Source organism: Eublepharis macularius, chromosome 6, assembly GCF_028583425.1.
Source record: "Eublepharis macularius isolate TG4126 chromosome 6, MPM_Emac_v1.0, whole genome shotgun sequence".
Lineage (NCBI taxonomy): Eukaryota > Metazoa > Chordata > Lepidosauria > Squamata > Eublepharidae > Eublepharis > Eublepharis macularius.
Genome location: NC_072795.1, coordinates 35,342,747 through 35,369,852, shown reverse-complemented (window position 1 = coordinate 35,369,852; position 27,106 = coordinate 35,342,747). Strand labels below are relative to the sequence as shown.

The 27,106-nt window shown below is 40.6% G+C and overlaps 2 protein-coding genes across 3 annotated transcripts in view; one reads left to right on the top strand and one right to left on the bottom strand.

The window, feature by feature from the left end:
- The window catches only part of GPR87 (G protein-coupled receptor 87), a 32,909-nt gene extending 11,691 nt beyond the window's left edge, over window positions 1-21,218 (bottom strand). For both annotated transcript variants that reach the window (XM_054983837.1, XM_054983838.1), the window contains exon 1: window positions 20,975-21,218. Coding sequence is in view for 1 of the 2 variants with exons in the window: in XM_054983838.1 (XP_054839813.1) it covers window positions 20,975-20,984 (10 nt within the window). In the remaining variant the exon portion in view is untranslated. The remainder of the gene's footprint in view (window positions 1-20,974) is intronic.
- The window catches only part of MED12L (mediator complex subunit 12L), a 283,186-nt gene that overhangs the window by 127,564 nt on the left and 128,516 nt on the right, over window positions 1-27,106 (top strand). The gene's annotated exons all lie outside the window — the stretch shown is intronic.

The following is a 27,106-nucleotide window of genomic DNA, read 5'->3' as shown; positions in this document are numbered from 1 at the left end:
CATAGTGGCAAACATAAAGTCCCAGTTTAAATTGTCAAACGCTTTTTCAGCGTCAACAAAGAAGAAACCAACCTCTTTGTCACAACGCTTGTCATAATATTCAATAGCATTGATCACTGTCCTTAAGTTGTCTCTTATTTGTCTGTCTGGCAAAAAGCCTGCTTGTTCCTCCTCTATGACTTCCGAGAGCCACCCCTTCAATCTCTCCGCCAATATCTTCGCAAAAATTTTGTAGTCATTGTTGAGTAGCGATATAGGTCTATAATTTTTCACATTAGTCAGGTCTTGGCCCTCTTTTGGGATCAATGATATATTCGCTTCACTCCAAGTTTCTGGAATCCTTTGATCTCTTAAAACCCCATTCATCACCTCTTTTAGGAATGGTGCCAGTTCATTAGCCATTGTCTTATAGAATTTAGCCGTAAGTCCATCTGGCCCTGGCGCCTTTCCTAGATTTGCAGATTGTATTGCCTTACTTATTTCCTCGTCAGTTACTTCACTATTCAACTTATTTCTCCAAGCTTCCGAGATTTCTGGAAGTTTGGTTTTCTCCAAATATGACGCTATTGATTCTTTGTTTACTTCTTTTTTATTATACAGCTTAGCGTAAAATTTATAAAAGGCTCTACTAATGGTAGCCTGCTCCAAATACATTTTGTTATCTTCGCAAATTTTATTTATTATCTTCTTTTCCCTTTTCTTCTTCAATTGCCATGCCAGGTACTTCCCAGGTTTATTAGCACCCTCAAACGCTTTTTGATTCAGTCTTTTGAGATTCCACTCCAATTCTTTATTGCTCATTGCTGTTAGCTGTTCTTGAAGTATTTTAATTTCCTGGTATACCTTCTTTTTCCCTGGTCTCTTTTTTAGCTGTGTTTCTTTGGCTTTTATTTTCTCCTCAATCTCTTGTCTTTTCTCCTCTTTCTTCTTTCTTGCTCTACCATTTAAGTCCATTAGTATGCCCCTTACAACCGCCTTGTAAGCATCCCAAACTTTATTGGTTGGTACTTCTTTATTCACGTTGTATTGTATAAAAAACTTTGTCTCTCTTCTCAGTATTTCCATATTCTCTCTTTCCTGTAACAAGTCCTCATTTATTCTCCATGCTTTCCTTTTTCTCTTTTTTCCAAATTTCCACATAATTGGGTTGTGATCTGAGCCTACCATAGGCATTATTTCTACCTCCTTAGTCCATAATGCTAAGTCTTTTGAGGCCCAGATCATATCAATTCTTGATAATGTAGAATGCCTTGCAGAATAAAAAGTAAACTGTCTGCTTTTAGGATATTCTCTCCTCCATACATCTTCAAGAGTCTCTTGTTGAATCAACTCAAAAAAAAGCTTTGGTAATAGTCCTCTTTTCTTTTGTGCCGTTGTAGTCTTTTTGTCTAGTTCCAAGTCTGTCACTCCATTGAAGTCTCCAGCAAGAATTATCTGGTCGTATGCAAGATCGTCTAAATGCTTCCTTAAATCCTCAAAGAAGCTTTCTTTTGCACCGTTAGGTGCATAAAGTCCGACTACCAACACTCTCTTTAAATTCCAAATACATTCCACTGCTACAAATCTAGCTTCCACATCTCTCATAACAAATTTTGGCTGTAGCTCCTCTTTTATGTACAACACCACTCCTCTTTTTTTCTTGTTGGAGGCCGCTACATATTCTTTGCCCAATTTTCCAGATTTTAAATATTTTACATCCTGCTTTCTGATATGGGTCTCTTGCAAACAAACAATGTCACATTTTTGTTTTAGTAGCCAGTGAAAAGTATTTTTCCTCTTATTCGGTGAGTTTAGTCCATTTACATTCCAAGATAATACTTTACACTCCATACTCATGATCTTGTTGGTAAGTCTTTTTCATTGTCCTTAATAAATCGCTCCATCTCTCGCTCAGATCTGATGCGTTTTTTGGCCCCTCCAAACTCAAAGGACACTCCTTCCGGTAACTCCCATCTGTACCTGATTTTCATGTCCTTCAAAATCTGAATTAGCACTTTATATTTTTTCCGGTCCAGTAACACTGATCTGGGCAGTTCCTTCATTATAATAATCGTCTTGCCATCAATCTCCAATGGATCTTGAAACTGTTTTGTCACAATCCTCTCTTTCATATTTCGTGTTGTAAACTGCACAATCACATCTCTTGGTAGTTTCCTCTGGGTTGCTATTCTCGAATTCACACGGTATGCCACATCTAGGATAGCCACAACTTCCTCCTCCTCCTTCCCCAGGTACTCAGCCAACACCTCAGTCATCTGTTCTTGCGCTGACTTTCCTTCCACTTCTGGCAAGCCACGAAAACGTAGCTGCTTCTCCATATGTTTAGTTTCTGCAACTGACATTCTCCCCTTCACCAATCTCATCTCTGTTTGTTGCGTGTCTGCTAAATTCTCCATCGCGTCTTCTACTGTTTTAACTCTCTGCTGCGTTCCTTGTAATTCACTTCGTATTGTTTCCATACCTTTTTTCACTTCTGACAGCTCCGATTTTACTGTCTGTGTAACCTCTTTAACCTCTTTTATCAGCTCCAATTTCGTGTCCTTAAGTTCTTTAATCATATCTAAAAGTTTTTTGTCCAGGTTTTTATCCAGGTTTTCTATTGCCGATTGCCACTCTCTTTTTGACATCGTGGGGCTTGCTTTAGCTCGCTCCCACGAATCCGCTCTCTTCCTTAACTCCGTGGCGTAAAATTTAACGTTTTTCTATTTTAAATGTCCCGGTCTTCTTATAGAAATTAAGTTTTAAAGAGTCCAAAATGTCGGGCGTCTTTTCTCTATGGTTTCTCTATGATTTTGTAATCCAAGATGGCCTACTTCCTCTTCCGCTGAAGCCGCGACCCTTCCCCTTTCAAAAATGGCGATTCCCTACTTCCTGCCCTCCAGCAAGGGCCGCTTCTCTCCAGCCACTCTATTGTTATTACGCACTTCCTGTCTCCCGTCTTCCCACAGCAGATCTCGCGATGGTGTCTTTTTCTCACAGCTCCAAAGCCACAGGTATTCAAAACAATAGTCCCATTTCTTTAATAACTTCTTTAAACTTAGTCTCTTTTTAAATTCGATTCCTGCCGAGTCTTCCCCTCCTTTTCACTAGTCTGTTGCAGTTTAAAAATCTACTTTTTTTCCTCTCTGTTTTTATCAATCTGTCCCGTCTCAGAAGATAATGATCTTTACCTTCTCTTCACTTTTCTCGGGTTGTAATCGCTGTTTCGATTTTAAGTTCTCCTCTCAGCTTCTTCCCCCAATCGATGCTTGGGTATGTAGGTCTTATGCCAGCCGAATTGGCCCCAAAACTGCCGCAGAGATTATAGCCGACCCGTCGCAAGGTGGGACCTCAAGGATCGGGGGGAGACTCGCTGTGTAGAGCCCCCCCTCGTCCGAGATCTAGCTCACCCTAGGGTCTTGAGCGTTCTTTGCCTGCTCCCCGCCTGAGAGCAGTCGGCCGCGGGCTATTTTCACCCCGCCGGCCGGTTAAAACGGCAGTCCGGTCAGCTCCGCAAGTGGAGCTGCGTTAGACCTCCATGGATCCCAAACAGGAAGTCAAGAGGGCTCTGGTCCTAATAAACACTCCTTATATTTCTTCTCACACAGAGCTTAGATGTTCTCTTCCATTACCTCAAAAAACCCTTCCCTTTTGTGTTTGTATGGCTTTTAAACTGCCACCTCCCTGACTCCCACAAAACGTTTTCGCTGCCACCAAAGGCTTTCATCTTAGACCTCCTTGTTGTAAGGCTTTATTATAGCTAGTAGCTTGACAGAACTGTCAGCACGTGAGGGTGGTTGTGAGGAAAATAAAGGATCTTTCTTCCTTAAACAAAAGTAGATTTTATTGGTAGGTACATAAGCTTGATGGTTGCAGAGTTTTCGTAAGTATATTGGTTTCAGAATAGTTCTTAGGCTTGGTGGTTCAAACAGAGTTGTCACTTCTTAAAGTACTTAAAGTACTTCTTAAAGTAAAGTGCAAGGACTCAGTCACAGGAAGTAATTTTTTCCGCACAGGTCTTCCCTAACAAAATATTCTGAAACAGGCATAGATTCACTCAGGCTTTTCCACACAGCTTGCTTGATTTAGATAGATTCATCTCTCACTCAGATATAGTCAGATAGTTCCAGGCACACACACAATTTGTATGTCTTAGACGGAATAATTTCTCTGAACATCATACAGATACAGACTCTCAGCAATACAGTTTCCTTTAACTTGGCAGAATAAATTTCTCTCAGATACTCTCAGGCTGCACACAACTTGCCTGTTTTTACCAGAATCACTCAGATCTAAGCTACAAGTGACACAGGTTGGACACTTGTCAGCTTCCCTCAAGGTTTTTTTTTTAAGCTTCCCTCAAGTTTTGATGGGAAATGTAGACAAGTGTCCAACCTGTGTCAGGCGTCACTTGTAGTTTGGCTCTCAGTCAGTTCGGACTGCATGACTGGACTAGAATGAGAATCTTTTCAGTCTTCTGCACAGGCTTTGACCAGAATCAGTATTTTCTCTGAGAAACACAAAGACGCTCTTGCCTATCTAAATCAGAATGAACTTTCTTTCAGCACACTCTTAAAACTCCAGTTCACTCCGCCCCCTAAGGTACTGTTATTGTCCAATCAGATTTCACTCCATTCACCCCCCAACCCCCCCTTCTTTCCACAGAGGCCTACTTTTAAACCAACAGCAATAAATTTAAAAACCCTATGTTTGCAGGTAGAAATCAAATCTGAACTATTCAAATGCAAAACATCACAAGGGGTTATCAGATACGTGGAAAAGCATACACAAATGTTATGTGGGATGGATATATGTTTAAATGATACAAGTTTGGGAACCCACAAGGACATGTGGGAAACATCTCATTCCTCTTCCCCTACCATGTCTTCTTTCCCTTCTCTGCCCCCCATAGCATCTTCCCATTTTCCCATTTCCTTCTCATCCATCTTTGACTTCCCTCCAGTCTTCACCTTTCCCTCTTCTCCCTCCCTCGGCAGTATCTCCCCTATGGCTTAGTTTTGTGGTGCCCATTTGCATGGTGAGGAGCCTTCAAGGACCTGTGTGGGGCACTTCACTTTCCCTGTGTCCCCATCCCCACACTATTTCCTCTTTCCCTCCTCCTGGCAGCCTCTGAATGCTCACCTTTCCCTATCTGTCTTTCAAACCTCACTAAACACCTTTTATCTGCCCAACCATCTATATTTAGTAATTTACTTCATTTATATACTGCCTTTCTCCATAATGGGGGCTTAAAAGCAGCTTACTTCTTTCTTCTTACCTCCATGTTATCCTCACAAAGGGTTGCCAGCTCCTGGTTGGGAAACGTTTCACGGTTTTGGGGGTGAAGCCTGGTGAGGGTGGGGTTTGGGGAGGGGCTGGAGCTCAGCAGGTTATACTGTCATAGAATCTACTCTCTGAAGCAGCTTTTTTCTCCAGGGGAACTGATCTTTGTCATCTGGAGATTGATTGTAATTCTGTGAGATTTCCAGACCCCACCTAGAGGTTGGCACCCTATCCTCACAATAGGCCTGAGAGAGAGGTTAGGCTGAGAGTGTGTGAGTGGATTAAAGTCATCCAGTAAGCTTCCACAGGAGAGAGGTGATTCAAACCTGTTTCTCCCAAATTCTACTTTGAAACTCTAACCACTACACTACATTGGTGTGTGTGTGTGGGGAAGGGGCTGCTGTTGAGCAGTAGCAAGCAGCCAGGTCTGGGTGAGTCATGCAAGTCATGTGATATTAGTTCATCTGGTAGTTGCTTCTGGAACTGGCTCCAATTAATCCGGTCCTCCTGTCCCCCTGACTTTTCCTGGCCATTGAGGGCATCTGGTTACAGCTATAGGTGTTTCTTTTATCATTTGGGGTTTTTTTTTTACTTCCCAATGTAATTTTTTTAGATTTCAGATGTTTCTGCAAACCTGGGACATGTTTCAGATGTGTAGGAAGATCTGTCTTGTCAATTCATTGCTTCAGCCTCAGGATTAATGTATCTAAGGTCAGAGCCACTTGGCTGTTAGTATATAAGATACTAAATCACTCAAGAAGAAATAAGGTGGTTGTTGAAAGAATCAAACAGAGCAAGTATAAGGGTTTGGTATGTTTGTGTACATACCATGTGAACCAGGCAAATGTGTTAATCTCCAGATTAATTGGAAAAGCCAATCACATGATTTGCGGAGCTACTGAAGAGGGTTGTGACATGATAAACCTAGGTGGAAAAGAAGATGTTTGTGTGGCATGGTTGTAGGGTTGGATGAATCCATAATATACTTGATGCCTTCAACCATGAGGAACAGTAAAGGATTATTCCATAATAAACATAAGTACAATTGGTAAATTACTTTATAAACAAATTGGGTGAGGCCATTCAGGTTCCAATCATGAAAATCGTTTGAATTGTAAGAGCAAACTCTTGACAGTTTGGATGTTGTGGTCTGTTTTGACACTGAACAATGTGAAAATTTGTTCTCCCAAGTTGTTAAAACAGCTCAATTCTATTGCAGGTAGTAACTTCCTGTGTTGTTTTAGGCTTCCTCTTTTGCCTCGCACCCGCTGTTCTTCCCATTCTTTCACAATAGAGATTTGGATTTTCAACATGAGTATGGGAGCAGTTCACCCTTGAAGAAAGGACTAATAGCAATGGTTTCAAGCTATGTTAAAGCAGAGGTCCCCATTCTTTTTGAGCCTGTAGGTGCCCTTGGGATTCTGACACAGGATGGTGGGTGCAACCACAAAATGGCCACTGCAAGAGGCATCCAACCACAAAATGTCAGGAAATGATGGTATACACAGTTGTAATGATGTTATACACAGCTCTAATAGTAACTCTTCAACATTACCGGCAGAAGCTCTGTTTAACAGGATGCCTTTTAAAATAAACATACCATTTACATTTTTTTTTGCATATACCCACAGCTTACTGTCAGTCACTCAGTGAAAATTAGGGTTCCTAGTCCCCCAACGGGGTGGGGGGTGGGGCATCCCCGCTTCCATCCATTGCCCCCCTGCTGCCTCTTACCTGGAAGGCAGGGGGGGGGGAAGTGTGGAGGAACAGGCTAAGGAGCTCCAGAGTGTTCATAATTCCTGGCACGACAATGAAGGGAAGCCGCCCCCACCCGCGGGAGTATTTTGCTTAAAATTAGCTGAAATTGGCCAATTTTAAGCAAATAGCCCTGGAGGGGTCTTCCTTTTGTTGTGGCACCAGTGTCATTTCAGGTGCAACAACGAAAGCTCTGGAATGTGCTTGTGCAAAGCACATGCACACAGCAAGTTTCCTCTGTGTGTCCTCCTCACAGCCTCTCTCATCTCCCAGGATCTGGCAACCCTCGTGAAGATTCTTGTGCTGTGCTAGCAGCTACTCTCAAAGCAACACTGTAAAAAATCTGCTTGGCCAATCAGAAGCTCTTCTGAGCCAAAACACCATCTGGCACAGCCCTCTTTCTAAAAACACTTGGCAGATGCTAGGAAAAGTATTGATGGGCACCATAATGCCCACTGGGACCATGTTGTGGACACCTGTGTTAAAGTGTACGAAAGTTGGTTAACTGGAAAGCAGTTCATAACTTTAAGAAGAAACTGGCAATTGAACAAGTTGTTTGGGAAAGTAGTAGACTTTTTTTGTTCCTTAAAAATTAAGAAAAAGACTGAGGGTGGCTTAATTGGATTGCAGGAATTTCAAAGAATTTCCATCTGGTTCTATGAGAGATGACTGCACTATTTAACCACACTTTCTCATCAATCTGACATCAATAGCCCAGACGAGCCTGATCTTGTCAGATCTCAGAAACTATGCAGAGTCAACCTTGGTTAGTAATTGGATTAGAGGCTTCCACGGAAAACTGTGGTTGCTATGTAGAGGCAAGCAACGACAAACCACCATTAGTCTCTTGCCTTGAAAACCCCAGCAGGTGTCGTCATGAGTTGACTATGACTTGACAGCACTTTCCACTAACACACAAGGGTCTCATCAATACTTATGTAATTTTTATGGGTTGCTTCATGTGTGAAGTGATAAAATATTTGAGCCCTGGCATTTACTATTGCTGTCCTGACCTGGATACCCTAGATGTGTCTGAACTTGTCAGATCTCAGAAGCTAAGCAGGGTTGGCCTTAGTTAGTAATTGGATGGAAGACCTCCAGTGAAGACCAGGGTTGCAGAGGCAGGCAATGGCAAACCACTTGTGTTAGTCTCTTGCCATGAAAACCCCACCAGGGGTCTCTATAAGTCAGCTATGAGGTATATGCATTTTATACTTGTAATCTTTGGTTCGAAGTAAAGATTTAAATACATTATTTGGTATGGAATAATGTATCTATACAAGAAAGATACACTTTTCCAATGAATAGGTATGCTGTTGCAATGCTGATACGTCCATTTATTATGAGAAGATAGAAAAGAGACAGAAATATTTGACCAGTTTCTGTTCCATGCATCTGACGAAGAGAACTTGATTCTCGAAAGCTTATGCTACAATAAAATTGGTTAGTCTTAAAGGTGCTACTGGACTCTTTTTGATTTTGCTACTACAGACTAACACGGCTAACTCCTCTGGATCTATGAACAAAGAAATTCCTTAAGATTTCATAGAATTGACTAAGAGAGTGTTGGTTGGTGTTTCTTTCCTATCACTGGCAGTTTTTAGTGGCCAAGGCACGTTTCTAGCTTTTCATGGCCAAGTGGAGTTTGCTTCACATACTGTGTCAATAAATGTATGTTGCCATTGCTAGTGCATGCCGAAGATGACTGATCCCTGTTGCTATGAAATAGATACTTTTAACAGAGGAATTTGTCACACGCATGCTACCATGTCACGTGAACATGGGGGGAAAAGTTAGTTGGCCTTGATTATTTACTTTTTGCCCTATTTTCACAGAAGTGGCTTTTGGTATCTGTCTCATGATGAATCCTGTCCTTTCTTCAAAAGGCTCACTATGACACATAGATGGTTATCCAATTTGATTCTTGCCACAGTGCTGTAAGGTGTAGATTTGTCTGAGACAGTGACTTGTCCCAAGCCACCTTGTACTTTAGATAATAATTTCACTGTGCTTCTCATTCCATAAAAATCTTTTCTCATTGGAACTCATGTAATCCCAAGCAACTGTGTCCAGTGGCCTTGCCTTAAAAATGCATAGCATATAGTTCCTTCTTTTTAATTGGGGCTGCCAGCAGAGGCTTAAGATGGCAGTTTTTTATGCCAGAAAAGTTTTTGCATATATTGCTGCTTCAATATGAAATTTACTATGGAAATCTTAAGTACTCTTATAGGTTGTGTTGCTACATTTTTTAATTATCAGTAAAATGAAAGCATATAAAACATATGTTAAGTATACTGTTTTGCCTATATGGCGCAATTTGTGTCACTAATGTTGATAAACTGGTTTGTGTGAATTCCTGATACAGCCCAGCACAAGAAATTAAATCATAGGTTGCAAGATGTATTGAAATTACACAGATGGCGATGGATTAATTGTAATTGCTAGGGTGTTAGCATTATTTGACCTATTTAAAACCATCAACTTGAAGGAATAATAACAGAAACCACTGCATGGAAACTATAGATCTTTCTCAACCTCGCTTGTCTTTATAATCCTGCCCTTCATTCAGGATCTTATGGTGTGCATGGTTCTTTCTTCCCGATTTTATCCTCAGAACAGTCCTGGAAGGAAGGTTAGGCAGAGAGAGAGTGGTCTAGGGTCACCAGCAAGCTTCATGGAAAAATGGGAATTTTAGCCTGGGTCTGCCAGATTCTAGTCCGACACGGTACCCACTTTACTGCACTACCTCTTCTCTTATCCCATGCCTTTTCTCCAGAGCTGGCAATGTGCAGTGACTAAGAGACTGATTACAAATCTGGAAGTCTTCAGTTTGAATCTTGTCCCTGCCATGAACTCATTAAGTAGCTACAGGTAAATCACCCCCTTTTAACCTAAGCCCTTCCGTATGATAAATTGACCTCCTTGTAGACTTTTTGTAAGGGTTACAAGATAATGCCTGTGAAGTCCTTGGCTGACTGAAAGAAACACTTTCTGTTGTTGATGCAGCCTAGTGCCAGGTAACAAATGTTATTTTCTGTAAATGTTATTTTTTGCTTTTGATTATTATGTTTGCAGTGATGATTGTAGAGTAGAGATCGGCACGGACCCGAAAAAAATGAACCATGCGGTTTATAGTTCATCACATTTCATGAACCACGAACTTTCACGAGCCTGCCCTGGTTAACAAACAAATAAATAAATAAAACCAGTTTGTTAATTAATTAATTAATTAATTTGTTTATTTATTATTTTGATTTATAAACCGCCCATCCTCAGGGGCTCTGGGCGGGTTTTTTTGGGTCATGAAAACGTCATGTCCGGGCCAGCAAATCACCACTTCCGGATCACCACTGGATCAGCAGAAGGTCACTTTCGGGTCAGCATAAGGTCTGCAGAAAGCCCAACCTCCGTTGCCTTGGAAACTGATTGATTGGCACCAGGCTGTCTGCAGTGACTAATCAAAAAACGAACCAAACGAACCGCCCTAAAGTTTGTGGCGGTTCATCAGAAATGGGCTCTGACAAACCGCTAGTTCGCGAACCACGAACTGACTTGGTTCGTGATGAACTTTGGTTCGTATTTCGGTTCATGCCCATCTCTATTGTAGAGCATGATGATGCTTTGATACACATTTCCCCACTACTCATTAATGCAAAGTTTAATTTATAAAAATCTTACAAAGAAAGGGGCTCAAATGACCTTGGAGGACCTGTTTACAGTCCAGACATTTTGCCTCGGTTTGAGATAGTGAAACATGGATGAACATCTTGTAGTTCTGCTTCTGCCTCAGTGCTTATATATCTATCTCATCCAGGAAGAAAGACTGAGCTGGGTTCAAGTGACAAGTTAGGAATAAGATTGGAGGCAAATGGGAGAACAGTATAGATCTCAATGAAAGGAAAACATGCCTAGCAGCGCTCTGGAAGATTGAGCAGCATTGACTTGCCTAGGCTGCATATTGGTCTGTTTCATATAAGAACATAAGAACATAAGAGAAGCCATGTTGGATCAGGCCAGTGGCCCATCCAGTCCAACACTCTGTGTCACACAGTGGCCAAAAAAACAGATATCATCAGGAGGTCTGGCAGTGGGGAAGGTCTTTTAGACGAGTAGTTAGATGGTCTTTTAGATGAGTCATTACTGGTAGAAAAATGAATACTAAGATATCTAGAGTTGTTATGTTTATGATGAATATAACTGTTCTAAACGAGAAAAAGAAAACACTGGAATGCCCAACCCTATTCCTCCAGCAGCCTTAATTTCTTTCAATGCATGCTATTAGACATCAAAACTAGATAAAATTAATTATGTCATTACTGAATAAAACTGCTGATTTCACAGCATCTGTGTCTAGGTACTGTCCAGCCATCTACGTGGGAAAATAGATGAATTTAATTTATAGAGTGTTTTAAGTCTCTTCAAGGAGATAATGGCTCAGTTCAGACATGCAATGAAATCATGGTTTATTTTAACTATGGTTAGTTTGTTACTTTGAGCAACCAGAGTTCAGTTCATTCAGATCCTGGTTGGTCTTGACAAATGCTAGTTTCATCTTTCTTCTGCCTCACCAACAGTGTCTCAGCCTGCATTGAGTTGAGGAACAAGCCGAGATTAAGCCCAAGATGTCCACATTTGTTTGTTATTTGAAACCATAGTGAATACTAGGACTAATAAACTTTTAAACTATGATGTATTGTCGAAGGCTTTCACGGCCGGAGAACGATGGCTGTTGTGGGTTTTCCGGGCTGTATTGCCGTGGTCTTGGCATTGTAGTTCCTGACGTTTCGCCAGCACACAGCCAGCCACAGCTGCTGGCGAAACGTCAGGAACTACAATGCCAAGACCACGGCAATACAGCCCGGAAAACCCACAACAGCCATTTTAAACTATGGTTTCACTTCCTGGTTTGACATTCTCTAACCAGCCATAGTTAGTAGAGTGATCCATTCCTCCTTACTTATTTTTACAAATTATAGCATGTTTTAAAACATATTTTGCACTGTTTTAGTACAAAGTTAAAGAAGAGAGTTTCAGTTTTTCAATATCCTATAGAAGTTGACATAGTTGAGAAATATAATAATATTTGCCTAGTTTGCAGCTGTAGGTCCAATTTAAGTCCTGGCATGAGAGACGCTATGCTGAATTGTATCCTCAGACATCTCAAACACTGACATTCATATGTAAGTTCAAACACACATATCCAATACTTAGTAATTCTACTTCAAATTTGCTGTCCAAGTTATATATATTCTCTCCCCACTTTCAACCCACAAAGTTTAGGAACACAGCGATTCTGTCCTTGTATACTGAAGTAATGGTAATCATTTTTAGTAGCCAAGAACTTAGTAGCCACAGCTGGACATTTGTAAGTCCTGAAAAATTGCTTTTAACAAAGCATACGTATAAGGACTTGTGCAGGTGTCTCATGAAAAAGCAGAAGAAATAACTGCAAAAAGGTAAGCTGTTAAATAACTGCTGATATCCATCTAGTGGAATAATAAGGCTTTATTTTATAAGATGACTTTGCTATGCAACTGATACTTAGTAATGTGTACTTATTTTTACAAATGCACGTATTTGTCTTTATTTGTTGTGTTTTTGTGTTAGTATAATTTTAAATGATCCAAGCTATTGGTCCAATGTTTAGTCATTGGGAAAATTAACTTGGTGCACTAAGCTGGTATCTCTAAAGCTTCTATGTTCCTCTACTTGGGAATTTAGTTGCATTCAATGGGACTTTCTAGTAAACATGGATTTTGAGTTGAGCTTTAATTTTTGTTTTTCATGGGCTTCTTTTGTAAGGTCTTTTTAGCCACAATGGCTCTATAGTTGTCTGTAATCAGTTTAGGGTTTTAAAGGCTATAACCATGGTGGCAGAAGCAGAAACTTTATATGATTTTAATTACTATGAAATGACACCCCTGTCAGAATATGGCACCCACATTCTTTTATAGCATCTTCTCTCTTGAAACAGTTTAAGGTTAGTGCATTGTGTTGGTAAATAATGGCTCTTCTGAAGAGGTACACTCTCTCTTCCAAGAATATCCTAAACTATAGCATTGAACAACTAACCAGATCTTATTAGTTTGCACCTTATTCTTAAAAATACAGGAGGTGATCCAAGGAATCATTATTGCTCCTACGTTCTCTTCCCCACTACTCATAACTTTATAGAAACATATATGTTACTATTAAGAAATATGTTGCATGTTGCATGCATTTTTTCATTTAAAATTAAGTTCTATGGAAAAAGTCACTCCTATTTAATTCATAAAGCATTCCTCCACAGTACCTAGTGGGACTTTAGGACAGTGCTAAAAGAATATGATTTGCCTGGTCCTGTGTTAAATGCTTGACATACCCAGTTCAAAAGTGACAGTGGTTGGGAAATCCTTCTCCTTGCCAGCAGCCTCTGCCAGTCAGAACAAATAATACTGGGCATGATTAACTAATGGCTTCTTAGCAGCTTTGTGCAAACCTTTATAAAATGGGTTTAAGTCACTGACTGGAGGGTATATTGGGATTGCGCCTGCTGGCCTCACTCTGTCTGTGTTAATTGAATAGAGTGTCCACATATTCTTTGTCTTTGTGTACCAGTCATCCAAGTGGGCCGTCAATATGTGGAGGAGGGTGGCAGAGCCTGTAGGTGCAATCCATCCTCCCTAGTTTTATACAACTTTCAGTGTCGGAAGAGGGCTAGAACTATACAGCTTATTCTGTAGTTGAGGTTTATATTATTGTACTACTTTTCATATATCAGATATTATGCTAGAAGTAGGCAACCCCGAGCATACATGAAGAACCGCAGCATGTCAGACTATTTTGCTTAGCATGTAGGGCTGGTTCTCCACTACCCAAGGAATTGAGACATTGGCAGCACCACTAGGGCTCAACTTGTTCCCAGGGTAACTAATCATTTGCCTTGAGACTGAGCGGTCTGGCACTTTTGCCCTAGTGGCCATAGGCATGGGCCACCTCTGGCTGTAATCTGAGGACTCTGATATCTTCATCAGCACAGCCTAGGGTTGCCAAGTCCCTTGAACTCTGAGAGGGAGGTTGGAGTCTTGGCACCTACCTTACGGCTTCCCCCTTCACACATGTGTGCTCCTTCCAGAAAATGAGGTCATCGTGCAGGTCGAGTGCTGCCCTGGGAATGTTCCCACATTGCCCAGGGGGCCAAATTGGGCCTGATTTGGCCACAGCAGGCCCGATTCCAGCTGAATCTGGCCAGAACCAGGCCACCCGGGAGCACACCCCAGGAGGTGCGTTTCCCCCTCACCGACCAGGTAAATGGGGGTGAGGGGTGGAGGGTGTGGGAGCAGCTTGCACTCCTAGTGCAAGCTGAACCAACAAAGCCCAACTTAAACCAAACTGAAGCAAGGGATTCCTTTTCTATTAGTGTGGCATAACTGAGCCTCTGTCTGTCCTACAGAATACAAACATAGACGGTGCGGAGGGGGCAATGGGATGTTGTTGGGAGAGTGAGGCTTGCCAGGCAAGCTTTGAAGTTTAAAAGGCAGCCAGTGGCTTGACGGGCTCTTTTGGATCTTGGGGGTGGAGGCGGGAACCCACGGCTCTTGCAGAGAAAAGCAAGTAAGAGGTGGAGCAGCAAGATTATAGTGATGTGAGCCGCAAACAAGTGATGGCTTAAAGTGCTGAGGCAAGCTCTGTGGCAGGACAGCAGTGTAAAGCCAGCAGGAGAAAGGAGGCAGCAGGCAGAAAGGCTGGGATAGGAGCCAACTGGGAGCATGGGGAGCCACTACTCATGAGGGCAATGGGCCAAGGGGGGCAGTCTTGCCCTCGTCATTCCTGGAAAGAAAAGGAGAGGGAAGCTTGGAGAATCCAGCCACTCAGCCAGTGTTTGCTGGATAAAACTGAATAGTTTTATCTGGCCAATCAGAAGCCAGCCTCCTGATCCAATTTGGGATTCTCTTGTTTCACTCCAGTTTAGCTGGATTATGCTGATTAGGGATATATCTTTTTAAAATTCAGTTTATGGATACTGAATTGTGCAATCTCTAATCCAGAACATGCAAAGCTTCAGCAGCCATGAAAATAATTTTTGCAGTAACAGTTTGTGTCAGCTCCCTGTTGTTGTCAACGGATGAAAAGTTTCTCTATTTTTATCTGATTCCCCCCCCCCTTTGTTGGCTTCTGCATAATCAGGTCTCTATGACATCATGTATTTGAGGTGGATTCTTTTGTTAATTCAGTTGATTTCACTTATTTATGCATCAACATTACTGCTTTAGATTTTCTGCAAGGGCATTTGTGGAAAAAAACATATGGGCAACTTAATAAGCCTGCTATGAATGTATGTTGGGCTCACTTAGAGTGCAGTCAGATGGCTTTACTTTGTGGAAACCGGTTAGATGTACTTCCATCCCCCGTATTTGAGATAAGTATAGGCTATATAATATGAACAGATTTCATTCAGTGGTGGATACAGCTACACACTTTGTACTTGAGCTGTCCTCTGGATTGCTCTTACTCATTTCTTTCCAGTCTCTAATATTGGGGTTTCATCTCATCTGATAGTGAAAGACTATACATTCCTCAGATTTTTAAAATCAAAATAGTATAGCAACACAACTAGGTAGCTCTAACTTTGTTTTTATCCAGTAGCAGACAGAAGAGAGTAGATGAATTTATTGCTTTGAAGAGAAAAAGAATAATTTCCTGTGCCTAGAGTTTCCATGAACCAGAAGAACTGTGGGTTAATATTAGAATTATTATTATAAGTCTACTTTTCTCACTGAGATCCAAGGCAGATTGCACAGTGCAAGTGAAAATACAATATAATAAATAGCTAGGACATTTACTGAGTAAAGTGCAGTAATGAACAACAGTTTTGGCATTGAGTGAAAGATACAATAGGGTATGCTAGCAGAAAATTTGAAAAACAAGCATAAAACTGAGCACAGAGGTTAAATCTTTCTGAAACAAAGCACAACTCATTTATGTGGCATGTTTAGCAACGTGGAAACTCCCTAGTAGTTGCATGTCTACATCAGCAGACAGTATTCAACGGAGTAGTGCATAGTCCCTGTCCCTACCAATGCATCTCTCTGAGCTACTACTTATGACACAGCCCTATAATCTTGGTAGAAAACCCTCTTGAATACTCCAGTTTTGCATAGTTTGTGAAAGAGATGAATGAATGACAGGTTCCTTGACAGGTTCCTTCAAAGAAGAATCTTTTGACTGATTACCTGCAATTTATGAAAGTGAAGTGAAAGCTGCATTCAAAGGAATGGGGAGAAACAAATCAACTGGAGTAGATGAGTTATCAGTTGAGATTTTTAAAGCTACAGACTGAATCCATCAAAATCTTAAAAAGAATACGCTAACAAATATGGGAAAAAATAATGGCTCATAGACTGGAAATTTTCAATCTACGTTCCAATTCCAAGAAAAGTTTTTCAAAGATTGCCTCAGGTATCAGACCATCACATTAATTCCCCATGCAAGTAAAATGATGCTCAAAATTTTACAGCCAAGATTCTCATCATATATGGAACAAGAAATGCCAAATGCTTAGGTTGCATTCAGAAAAGGAAGTGGTACTAGAGATCATGTTACAAATTTACAGAGGTTACTAGAGCATAGCAGATAATTTCAGAACAAAATCAGTTTGTATTTTATAGATTATAGCAAAGCTTTTGATGATATGGATGTTGAAAAGCTATGGATGGTTGAAAAAGAAATGGATGTGCTACAGTATCTAATTGTGTTAATATGTAACCTGCACTCTGAACAAGAGGCTACTGTTAAGACAGAATATGGGGAAACAGAATGGTTTCCAATTTGCAAAGGTGTGTAATCTAAGATATATTTTTTCCTATGTGGTCAATTTATATGCAGAACGCAACATGTGGAAAGCTGGTGGAAGGAACATTAACAGTTTGAGATAGGAAGATGACACCACTTTACTGGCAGAAAATAGTAAAGACTTGAAATAACTACTCGTGGTTAAAAGAGAAAGTGCCAAAGCAGGATTACAGCTAAACATCAAAAAGATGAAAGTAATAACTATGATGAGGACTTACACAAGTTTAAGGTTTACAATAATGAAATTGAAATTGTTAAAAGATTTTCTAATCCTTGGCTCAGTCATCAACCAAATGGGAGATTGCAACCAAGAAATCAGAAGGCGATTGGCCAAAAAGACAAAAAAAACTGGGTCAAATCAAGCCTGAACTCTTCCTAAAATGACTAACTGAGGCTGTCATACTTTGTTCCCATCATGAGAAGATAAGATTTATTGGAAAAAACATTCATTCTCAGAAAAGTTGAAGGCAGTAGGAAAAGAAGACCGAACGTGAGATGAATTGACTCAATAAAGGAAGCCATAGGCTTCAGTTTGCAAGACCAGAGGAAGGCTGTCAATTATAGGATGCTTTGGAGCTCATTAAGTCATAGGGTTGCCATAAATTAGAAGTGACTGGATGGCACATAATACAGTGTCAGAGGAACAATCAAAATATGGGATAAAGAGCCAGTGTTTCTGGAACCCATTTATGTTGCCCTCAGTATCTGCACATCAAAGACTCTCACTGAACCCAGTCTTAGCTTGATGCCACTTTGTTCATTGTTTATAATTTATTTATTTATTTAAAATATTTATATAGCACCTTTCCACCCCAAAATATAAATACAGTAAAAAGCATATCAGCACAGAAACACACACACTCACAATCAGGGAGGAGGGCCAATAAGAGTTCACTGGGGTATGCCAAACAAAACAAAAGTCTTCACATCTTGGTGGAAGACAATGACAGCGGGAGACAGGTGAATCTCTCTGAGGAGGAAGTTCCAGAGTTTCAGCCCCATGACTGAGAAGGCCTTTCTTAGGTTGCCACCTATCTGACTTCAAGTGGTGGGCACTTGAAGGAAGGCATCTGAAGATGACTGGAATTGATGGGTAGGTTCATATGGGAGAAGGCCTGAAGCCGTATAGGGCTTTAAAGATCAAAGCCAGCTTCTGGACAGTCTTCAAGGGCAGCCCCACATACAGCAGATTGCAGTAATCTAATTTAGATATTACCAGGGCATGTACCACAGTGGCAAGATCTTTCCTCCCAGGAAGAGCTGCAGCTGGCTCATCAGCTGGAGCAGGCGAAAGGCACTCCTGGCCACCACTGCCATCTGTTTATCCAACAGAAGGCCTGGGTCCAGCAGCACTCCCAAGCTACAAACCTGCTTCTTTAGGGGGAGCGTAACCCTATTCTTAAGGAGATATCCCAGTTCCTGGGACAGACCTCCCCCCCCATTAGTAGCACCTGTGTTTTGTGAGTATTAATTTTTAACTTGTTAGCCCTCATCCATCCAAAAACTGCTTCCAGGCACCTGTTCACAGTTTCCACAGCCTCCCAGGGATCTGCTGGATGTACAAAATAGAGCTAAGTGCCAACAGCATATTAGTGGCAACAACTCAGCCCAATTCTCTGGTTGACTCAGCACTTTTACATAGATTTTGAAAAGCACAGGGGCTGAGATAGAGCCTTGTGGAACTCCATAGGCAAGAGGCCACGGGGCATAGCAGCAGTCCCCCAGCACAAAACAGTCCCTCCCAGCCCAAAAGGCAGTTCAGAAGGATACCATGATCAGTGGTATCAAAAGCTGATGTAAGGTCCAGGAGAATTAATAGGGTCATGCTCCCCCTGTCCATCTTGTATGTAGTTGCTAATATGTAGAATGGTGCTGTGCATCAATTCTCAAAAGACACGTAAGACCACTTTTAGGACTTTTAAAGGAGGTTGTAGGTAGAATGCAAGAAACCAACAGTATAAATGGTTAAATATTTCAAAGCTTTTGTACAATTCCATTTTAGCATTGACTAGTATTTTGTGTCCCATAAAAAATGAAACGTCTGCTTCATCATACAAGGAAGTGATGTGTGGTATTTTAGGACTGTCCTGCTATTTTAATAGTTCCATTGGATTGGATCCAAAGGCAGTTGGTATGGGGGGCATCTTTCTTGCCTTGCCCTTGCCTTTGCAGACCCCTGCTCCACAGCTCTTCCCTCAGGAGCATTATGGGATGTGGCATTAGGGTCTGCAAGTAGGAAGGGGGAAGCTGGAATTGCTCTTTGCTTTTTGCACTTGAGGATATGCCCATCCCCTTTCAAAAAGAGAATTTGGGCTGTTCTGTCTATTTATTTAATCTGGCAATCCATATGCTAAAACAATTACCTTGTTGAAAATGAAACTCCTATAATTTCTTTAAAAATCATTTTTATTTCTGGACATTTCTCTTTCCAGCAGCTTTTGCAGATTGGAACCGCCCCCCCCCCCCAGTCTTCTAAGATGGTGCTTACAGTGGAAACAGAACAGCAACACTAGAATTTTAAGAAAGCACAACACAAAACTTCCCTCGTCTCCCCACTTTTGGTATTCTCATAGTGATCTGAGCTGCCTTTCTGGTGTAAATGATTCCAGAACAGAGTGCAGCGTGGCCAAAGAAAGGGGTGATGTTTTTTCCAAACTGAGTAGTATATTGTTCAGAACACTGCATTCCAAAATGCCAGGGTTTCACCAGGCATTTTGGGAACGGGAGCAACCCAGACAACACTACATGCTACTACATGTACAAAAGAACTGTGTGGTTAGTGAGTTAACTCTGCCTAGAATCCCTTTAGGGCAGGGAGTGCAGGGAAGGCACCTGTGGTTGGGAACAGAGACTGACATGCATGCAGAGGGGAAAACTTTAGGATGAAAGAAGGCTGAAAGAGAGAAAGGAAGAGAGTCAAACAGGCTAAAAAGCTGTCAGGAAGTTCAGAATCTTGGAGAAAACTGTTTTCTCACACACCCTGTGAGGCAAAGATGGCTCCTTTCAAGTAAACCCTATTTCCCCCCCACCTGACAGAGGCGTATTTGTCTCTGTAGCTAGTAAATGCAGCTATCCTCACTACCATTTATTCTGTACAAAGGTGAGTGGTGTACAGTACACCCCAAAAACCAGAGTTGAGGATGAGGTGTGGGAGGTAAGAAATATGCAAAAAAAAAAAAAGTACAAATGAAAACCACTATTTTAAGACTTAGATTTCTGTTTTTTGAATCTTAGAAAGCAATACTTGTTATGTGAAATCATTGGTTACTCTTCTTGCTATCAAAGCTAAACAATATGTACTTACCTTTGTAGCAAATGGGGGTCATGGGTGTGTGTGTGTCACTTCAAAATATTCACATTTTATAAAAACTTTTGCTTCACCTCTCCAAAAGATTAGGTAGGTGTTTTGCTACTTTGCAAGTTGAAATAGTTTGACTCTTTTATGAATTTATCAGTATAGTTGAACACAGGCAATTATTCCAAGACAAGTATTCTGCAGTGTCATAAGCAACCTGCTAAACTTAAATGGCTTGGAAGATGCATGCATGGTGTTTTAAAAATGAGGTGCCTTGTTTGTAGTGTTTTTTTTTAAAAAGATCTTGTTTAACCTGGTGTGAACTAGCATAATTTCAAAACTCCTTGTGTAACAGAGTTTAAATCCAGTATTATATTTTCTGAACAAGACATAACAGATCTATCTGTTGGAGTATATCCCACTCTTGTTTTATCTTCACAATAACCATGAAAAGTAAGGCTAATGGAGTGTGCGGACCCAAGGCCACCCAGTAAGCTTTGCGGCTTCATGAGGATCTGAACTCAGATCTCTCCAGTATAACACTACCCCACTCTAGCTTTTTAAATCTGAAAGCAACTTTTCAGTACAGTTTTGTTGGTGTTACAATGTTTGAATTCAATTATTTGACCTTTCATATGTTACAGAGAAATGATGTCTTTTCAGTGTTTGAAGCCAGCAATAATCAATAAATCTAGACTTATTTACAGATTAAAGCCCAATACATAGAAACACTTCAAGCATTTTACTCTGCCTTCAGGTATCTAATTCTAAAATTATTTTAAATTACTTCATAAAATGCAGTTATTATAGTAAGACAATTAAAAAAAATACCTGCCATCATCTTTGTTTACTCTTTATGGATTTGGTAGATTCTTAGCGCGTCTCTGGAAGGCATTATGTTCTCCAGGCAAACCAGTGAATTAAAATCCTTTTTGTTTTCAGTAGAAGAATAAATGCATGTCTTGATCTGAAGTACGGAAACACCTTCTCTGTATAAGGTGGGCTTACTAATTCAAGGAGAGGGGGAAATCAAACTCTCAGTTCATGCATGCTGTTTTCGTAACTCCTAATGAGAACTGTCCCAGCCAGAAAGAACTAGAGCAACTGGCTTTCTCAGTACCTGTGGATGACTCACAAGTTAGTGTAGGTAAGACTTCGAAATGTGAAGCTTGCTTCTCAAATCCAGAGTAAAATTAAAGTGGCAGTGATTCAACTGTGACAGCGATGAAAAGAGTTGGAAACCATGGTTTATGTTAATAGATGATGTATATAAAAGTTAGCCTTCATTTTGAGGCCGTGTGTGTGAGAAAAGGCAGTAGATGTATGCCAGAACCAGCATTTTGAAAGATTAATTCATTTGTCCCACATAACACTGGAACCAGTGAAAAGAGCCAAAAGCAGAATATAGGTCAGGGCTTTTTTTCAGGGGGAACGTGGCGGAACGGAGTTCTGGAACCTCTTGAAAATGGTCACATGGCTGGTGGCCCTGCCCCCTGATCTCCAGACAGAGGGGAGTTGAGATTGCCCTCTGCGCCACTCAGTGGTGCGGAGGGCGATCTAAACTCCCCTCTGTCTGGAGATCAGGGGGCGGGGCCACCAGCCATGTGACCATTTTCTCTGAGGGCAACCCACTGAGTTCCGCCACCTCTTTTCCCAGAAAAAAAGCCCTGATATAGGTTATGTCCAATTTATATGATGGGATGTCAGAGGAACAAAAAATAGTGAGTGAGAACCTTAATGGTCCAGTGGTAGCTTCAAGATTTTGAGGCTGTTTAGCCAAGACACTTTCAGAGGTCTTCTCTGAAAGAAGCACAGCATGAAAATTGTGGCACATTTTGCGGCACATTTTGAGTGGTCTGTGCAAAGTGACAGTGTTAAGATGGTAGGCAGTCTTGAGGCAAGTGCCCAGTCTTACCACCATTTAGCCACTACTTTTTTTTTCTTTTGTGGCATGTACTTTTCTAGACCAGAACTGACCTCATCAGACGTGAGAAGGAATTTCCCCCATGATGCAGCTTGTGTCTTACTGTCAGATACTACTGCGAATATATTGTCCACATCTTTATTTTGTTTACTGTGCAAGTTTTAAAAGTGGTTGAAACTACCTCTTTTCTCAACCTCTGCTTCCTGGATAAATGTGGTATTAGATGGTCTCTTAAAGCTTCTTCTTCTTTTAAAGCGTAAAAATTACTACGTTGTTTTTCTCCTTGCTTTAGAATATTGAAAGTCCAGCCACAATAATTTTGTGTATGATCCTACTCCTAACCTTGTTTATGGCACTTTGTGATTGAATTCATTCCAAATGAACAACATTGGGCTCTGTTGTGGGGGAATGAAATGCAGATATGTGTGTTTTTGCTTATGTTAGACAATTCTTATCCTGAATCATATCAGTATGTCTCTTGAATCATCAGGTTTGACACAGCATTTCAAAAGTGATGTAACTTGCTAATGATACCTGCTCACACGAGGAACTAGTGAACCCATCTCTTATAACTCTAGAAACATTTAAAAACATGGTTTCCCTGAAAACACGCTCTGTGATTCAACGGATTATATTCAGAGAGATCAGGAAATGACCTAAAAAAAAAATCAAATATTTGAGGCATCAACAGCAAAAATGAGTGGAATTGGTGAAAAGGCAAATTGAACCCCCAAATTTTATGATACTAAGACCAGATAAGTTCTCTTGATATCCAGTTGCATAGATGCAATACATCACACATGTATTAAGTTTAGTTACATAACATTTTGGCCTCCATAGTGCAGGTGTTAGATCAAGATGTTAGCCATGTTACAGCCATGTTAGATGTACAGCCATGTTAGTCTGTCTGTAGCGGTGGAAAAGTGCAAGAGTCAAGTAGCACCTATAAGACTAACAAAATTTATTTTGTGAGACCACAGCTGACTTCTTCAGATGCAGCTAGAATGTATCAGATGCAGCTTGAGCTAGAGCTGTACCTGAAGAAATGAGCTGCATCTCACAGAAGCTCATACCCAGTCAAAATTTTGTTAGTCTTATAGGTGCTACTTGACTCTTGTTCTATAGTACAGGCGTGCTTGGGTTTTCATTGTGTACATGCTTGGCTAGACACAGCAGCAATTTTATTATACTGATGAAAATTACTGTAATATAAAAACAGTTAAAACTGTCCTTGGAGTTGCTTTTAATCTAGGCACAGTTTTTGCCAGTTTACAAGCTGAGGCTTGTCATGCTTTAGTCTGCCTATAATAAGAAACTCCCTGATGTGGTTGACACACCTGGGATGAAATGTAAGATGGGTCAGGAGAAGGTAGGGTCTGCAAAATCCTGCAGAAGAACCTAGGACTTTGAAGTGCAGGATTTGAGTCCAGTGGCACCTTAGAGACTAAGAAGATTTTCAAGGTATAAAATTTTAAGCTTTCAAGCGTCAAAGATCTCTTCTTCAGATACAGGAAGGAGTGGAGATCCCTGAGTCTTTATGTCCCAGTCAGGAGGTGGGTGTGGTGATGCAAAGAAGAGAGTCAGGATGTAAAAGTGCAAAGCAGCTTGATTGGAGCAGAAATTAGCATCTGTAGTGAGGTAAGAATCCTATGTCTCTTTTCAGCCCCAGCTGAACTGGTAAATGAACTCAAGTTCAGCAGTCTCATGTTGCAATCTGCCCTTGAAGCTTCTTTGTTTGAGGACATTCACTTTTAGGTCAGCAGTGGAATGTCCTGGAAGATTAAAGTGTTCTCTTACTGGTTTTTGAGTATTGTGATTTTTTTTTAAAATATCAGATTTATATCCATTTATTCTTTTGCATAGGGAGTGGGAGTGACCAATGTAGTTTGTCCAATGTAGAGAGTGGAGGGGCATTGCTGACTCTTGATAGCCTATATAACATTAGAAGATGAACGAGTGAATGAACCTGAGATGGTGTAACTGGTGTTGTTGGGTGCAGTTGTTAGGGGCAGGGACTGGACTTTGAACAAATTCATACACACAGATTTAAGATTTTGGGAGCTGAAGACGGGGCAAAGAAGACCTCAGTTTGAAGAAATGGCCTCAGTATGAATAAATCTTTAATTCCCATACTGTTTTCATAACCACAAATGCCTCTCAGCCCAAGTTGATATTTATCCTCTTGGGGAAAACAAGCATCTTAGACAATAGACCTAGGTTATATATGAGGTTTGGAAAACCGGTGTAGTGGTAGATAGCCCATCTAGTATAGTGGGCAAGGTTGGATTAGTATTGAGAGAGATCTAGATCCTTGCTTAGTAGGGAAAATTAAGTCTGTTCCTCTTCCCCACGTTGCTGTCCCAGTCCACATCAAGACTTCAAGCATCTCCTGGGTCAACAAACTAGAGATCTGGATCATGGACCTCCTAGAGTGTCATCTGGTTGGACCCTTCAGTGTGCCTAACCAGTACGTTTGTCATCTAAACTGCCATACAAGCAGTTTTTTTCTCTATAGAAAACTTGATGCCAAGTTAAAGGATTCAGTTCAGTCATTCCTCCAACATTCCATTTTTAATGTGTAGGGAATACAGCATTCTGTCCTGTGAGTCTCTCTACCTGCAGCTTCACTTCGTATACTCCAGCCACAGGTTAACCATCTCACTGAGAAGGAGGCTTTAAACAGATGGTTTTGTTTCCATTAGAGTTTCATCACCCGTATAATAATAGCCATATGTGATATTTATTGTGCTTTTAAACAGAAATGCAGCAGAGTAAACTATACTTGCATTAATAGGCATAGCACTACTGCCATTTTAAAAGTCATGATCAGCAAAAAATGGTGTTTTGTCTGCTGAGGACAGGATCTGCTCTTTATTAGTCTGAATAATTAACCAAGACTTCAAAATTGATGATCTCAGAAGTAAAGTTTATATTCCAATAAACCTGATGCGCATAGCAGACAGCACAGTAAATACCAGAGTTTGGTAGCATTCACTTTTATACTTTTCAGAAGGAAGGAATACAAGTAAACAGTTTTGTTTACAGAACAAGAAATTATTACATTAATATATAAACAATCAAGTGAATATATACACAGTCAGGTAAAAGTTACATGATGTTCAAACATGATGGAGTGACAGTTTGAGTTCATATCTGCTCTGGGTTGAATATTATAAACTAACTCTTAAGACTCCAGTGATATCTAAACAAGATTGGGAAAGGATAAATCCAAGGCTGACAGAGGGAGACAGAAAACATCCGACCCTTTATACAAAGAGAAAAGACTTGTGATGCTTGTTATGTTCAACAACTTGGCCTTCAATTTGTACTAACCAAGAAAAGGAAGAACCGAGTAAATGAAATGATAAACTGTGTAATCAAAGACACTGGTTAATCCAGAACATAGCAAAGGTGGGTGATATTAAGAAAGAATCGGATACCCCAAATTTCCCTAACTTCTGGCTGGCTGTTCGGAGACATTGTTGAATTAACTTAATCAGGTGCTGACAACGTAGGTGTATATTAAAACCTCAGAGAGAGATTATACCATACAATTACTTTCTTTTTATGTACATCTGTATGCACATAGGCTTCCATGTATATGTTCCAATGAGGATGCAAAAGTCAGGGCTGAGCTTGCTGTCATAGCCCTGCTCCCCTTCTTACCCTCATTCACTGTACACACAACATTTGAAAAGTGGTTGGTTATCAGGGACTGAATGTTGATGAAATACGAGTTTTCCTTCCCTCAGCAATGTTGTAATTGAGTCTAGAACACTTGAATGTACATAAATGTATTTGGTAGTGTGGTATCCGCATAGTGTTCAGATAATGAGAGATCAGTTCGTGATACTTCTCATGAATCGGCCACTGGGAATTTGTAAGGTATTAAATGCTTGATATTATTGAATTATGTTCCATTATGGTAGCATTGTAGAGTCAACTGTGAACTTGACTGGCAAGAATAAGGGCCAAGAGGCTGGAATAGCAATATTTGCATAGGCAAGGGTATAATTTTGGGAATTCTTGTCACCTTTTCAGTCCATTTCATGTATTTTATTATTATAGACCAGTATTTATACTGTATGTCCAAGGTGCCATATTATTTTAGTTACTTTTCAGCTTCATAGTAGCAGATCTGCTTCTCTTAAAGAAAATGACCCTAAAGTTATTTGAGTGAATAGAGTCGCCTGTGTAGTGGTTAGAATGGCTGGACTAGTAACTCAGAGTCCTTGTTTCAAATATGCCCTCTGTTGTGAAGCTCTTCGGGACTGTGGGCCAGTCTATTTTTGCTTACCTTGCAAGGTGGTTTTGAGAATAAACGGGGAAGGAATAACCATACAGAAGCTTGATTTTTTTGGAAGAAGACTGGGATAAATATGTACTAAATAGATAGCCACACTAGGAAAAATCAGTCGCCCTTCTGAGAGTGTCTTTAATGGCGACTGTGGGACTTGATTAGCCTAAAATTGATGCAGTTGGATACTTGTGAATGAAGGCTAATTCTCAACCTTGGAAATGAGTCTTAAGTCAGACCAGGCTTTGGAGTTTGTTCTACTGTGCATATATTTTATCTTTTACACCATCACACACTCCTGCCTGCTTTTCATGTGCTGCATTCCTTGTCTGGCCAGAACAGTCCAAAGCTGGAACTAGGGTGCGGGATGCATATGCCAGCTTCTGCCATCTTTAGCTCTCATTGTGGACCATTTGTGACACACCACTGTTGGCCACCACTAGTTTAAGGCACTCTTGTACTGTCTGCTTATTTTACAATATATAAAATGTTCCAGTTTTGTGTGTGTGTGTGTGTGTGGAATTGATACATCATAGCAGAAGAATGTGTCCCTCATAAGAAAATTTCATGAAGGTTTGTTTGGTTTCTCCTGGGTAATACTGTTTTTAAGTAGAGGGACATTTTTGACTTTGGCATTAGGAATCATCGTAGTCTCTTGTAGTTTATCCAAAACATGGATGCATGCCAGAGGGAAGCCACTTCTTGTACAAGAATTGAAGAGCAAAAGCCACAGTGGTTATAT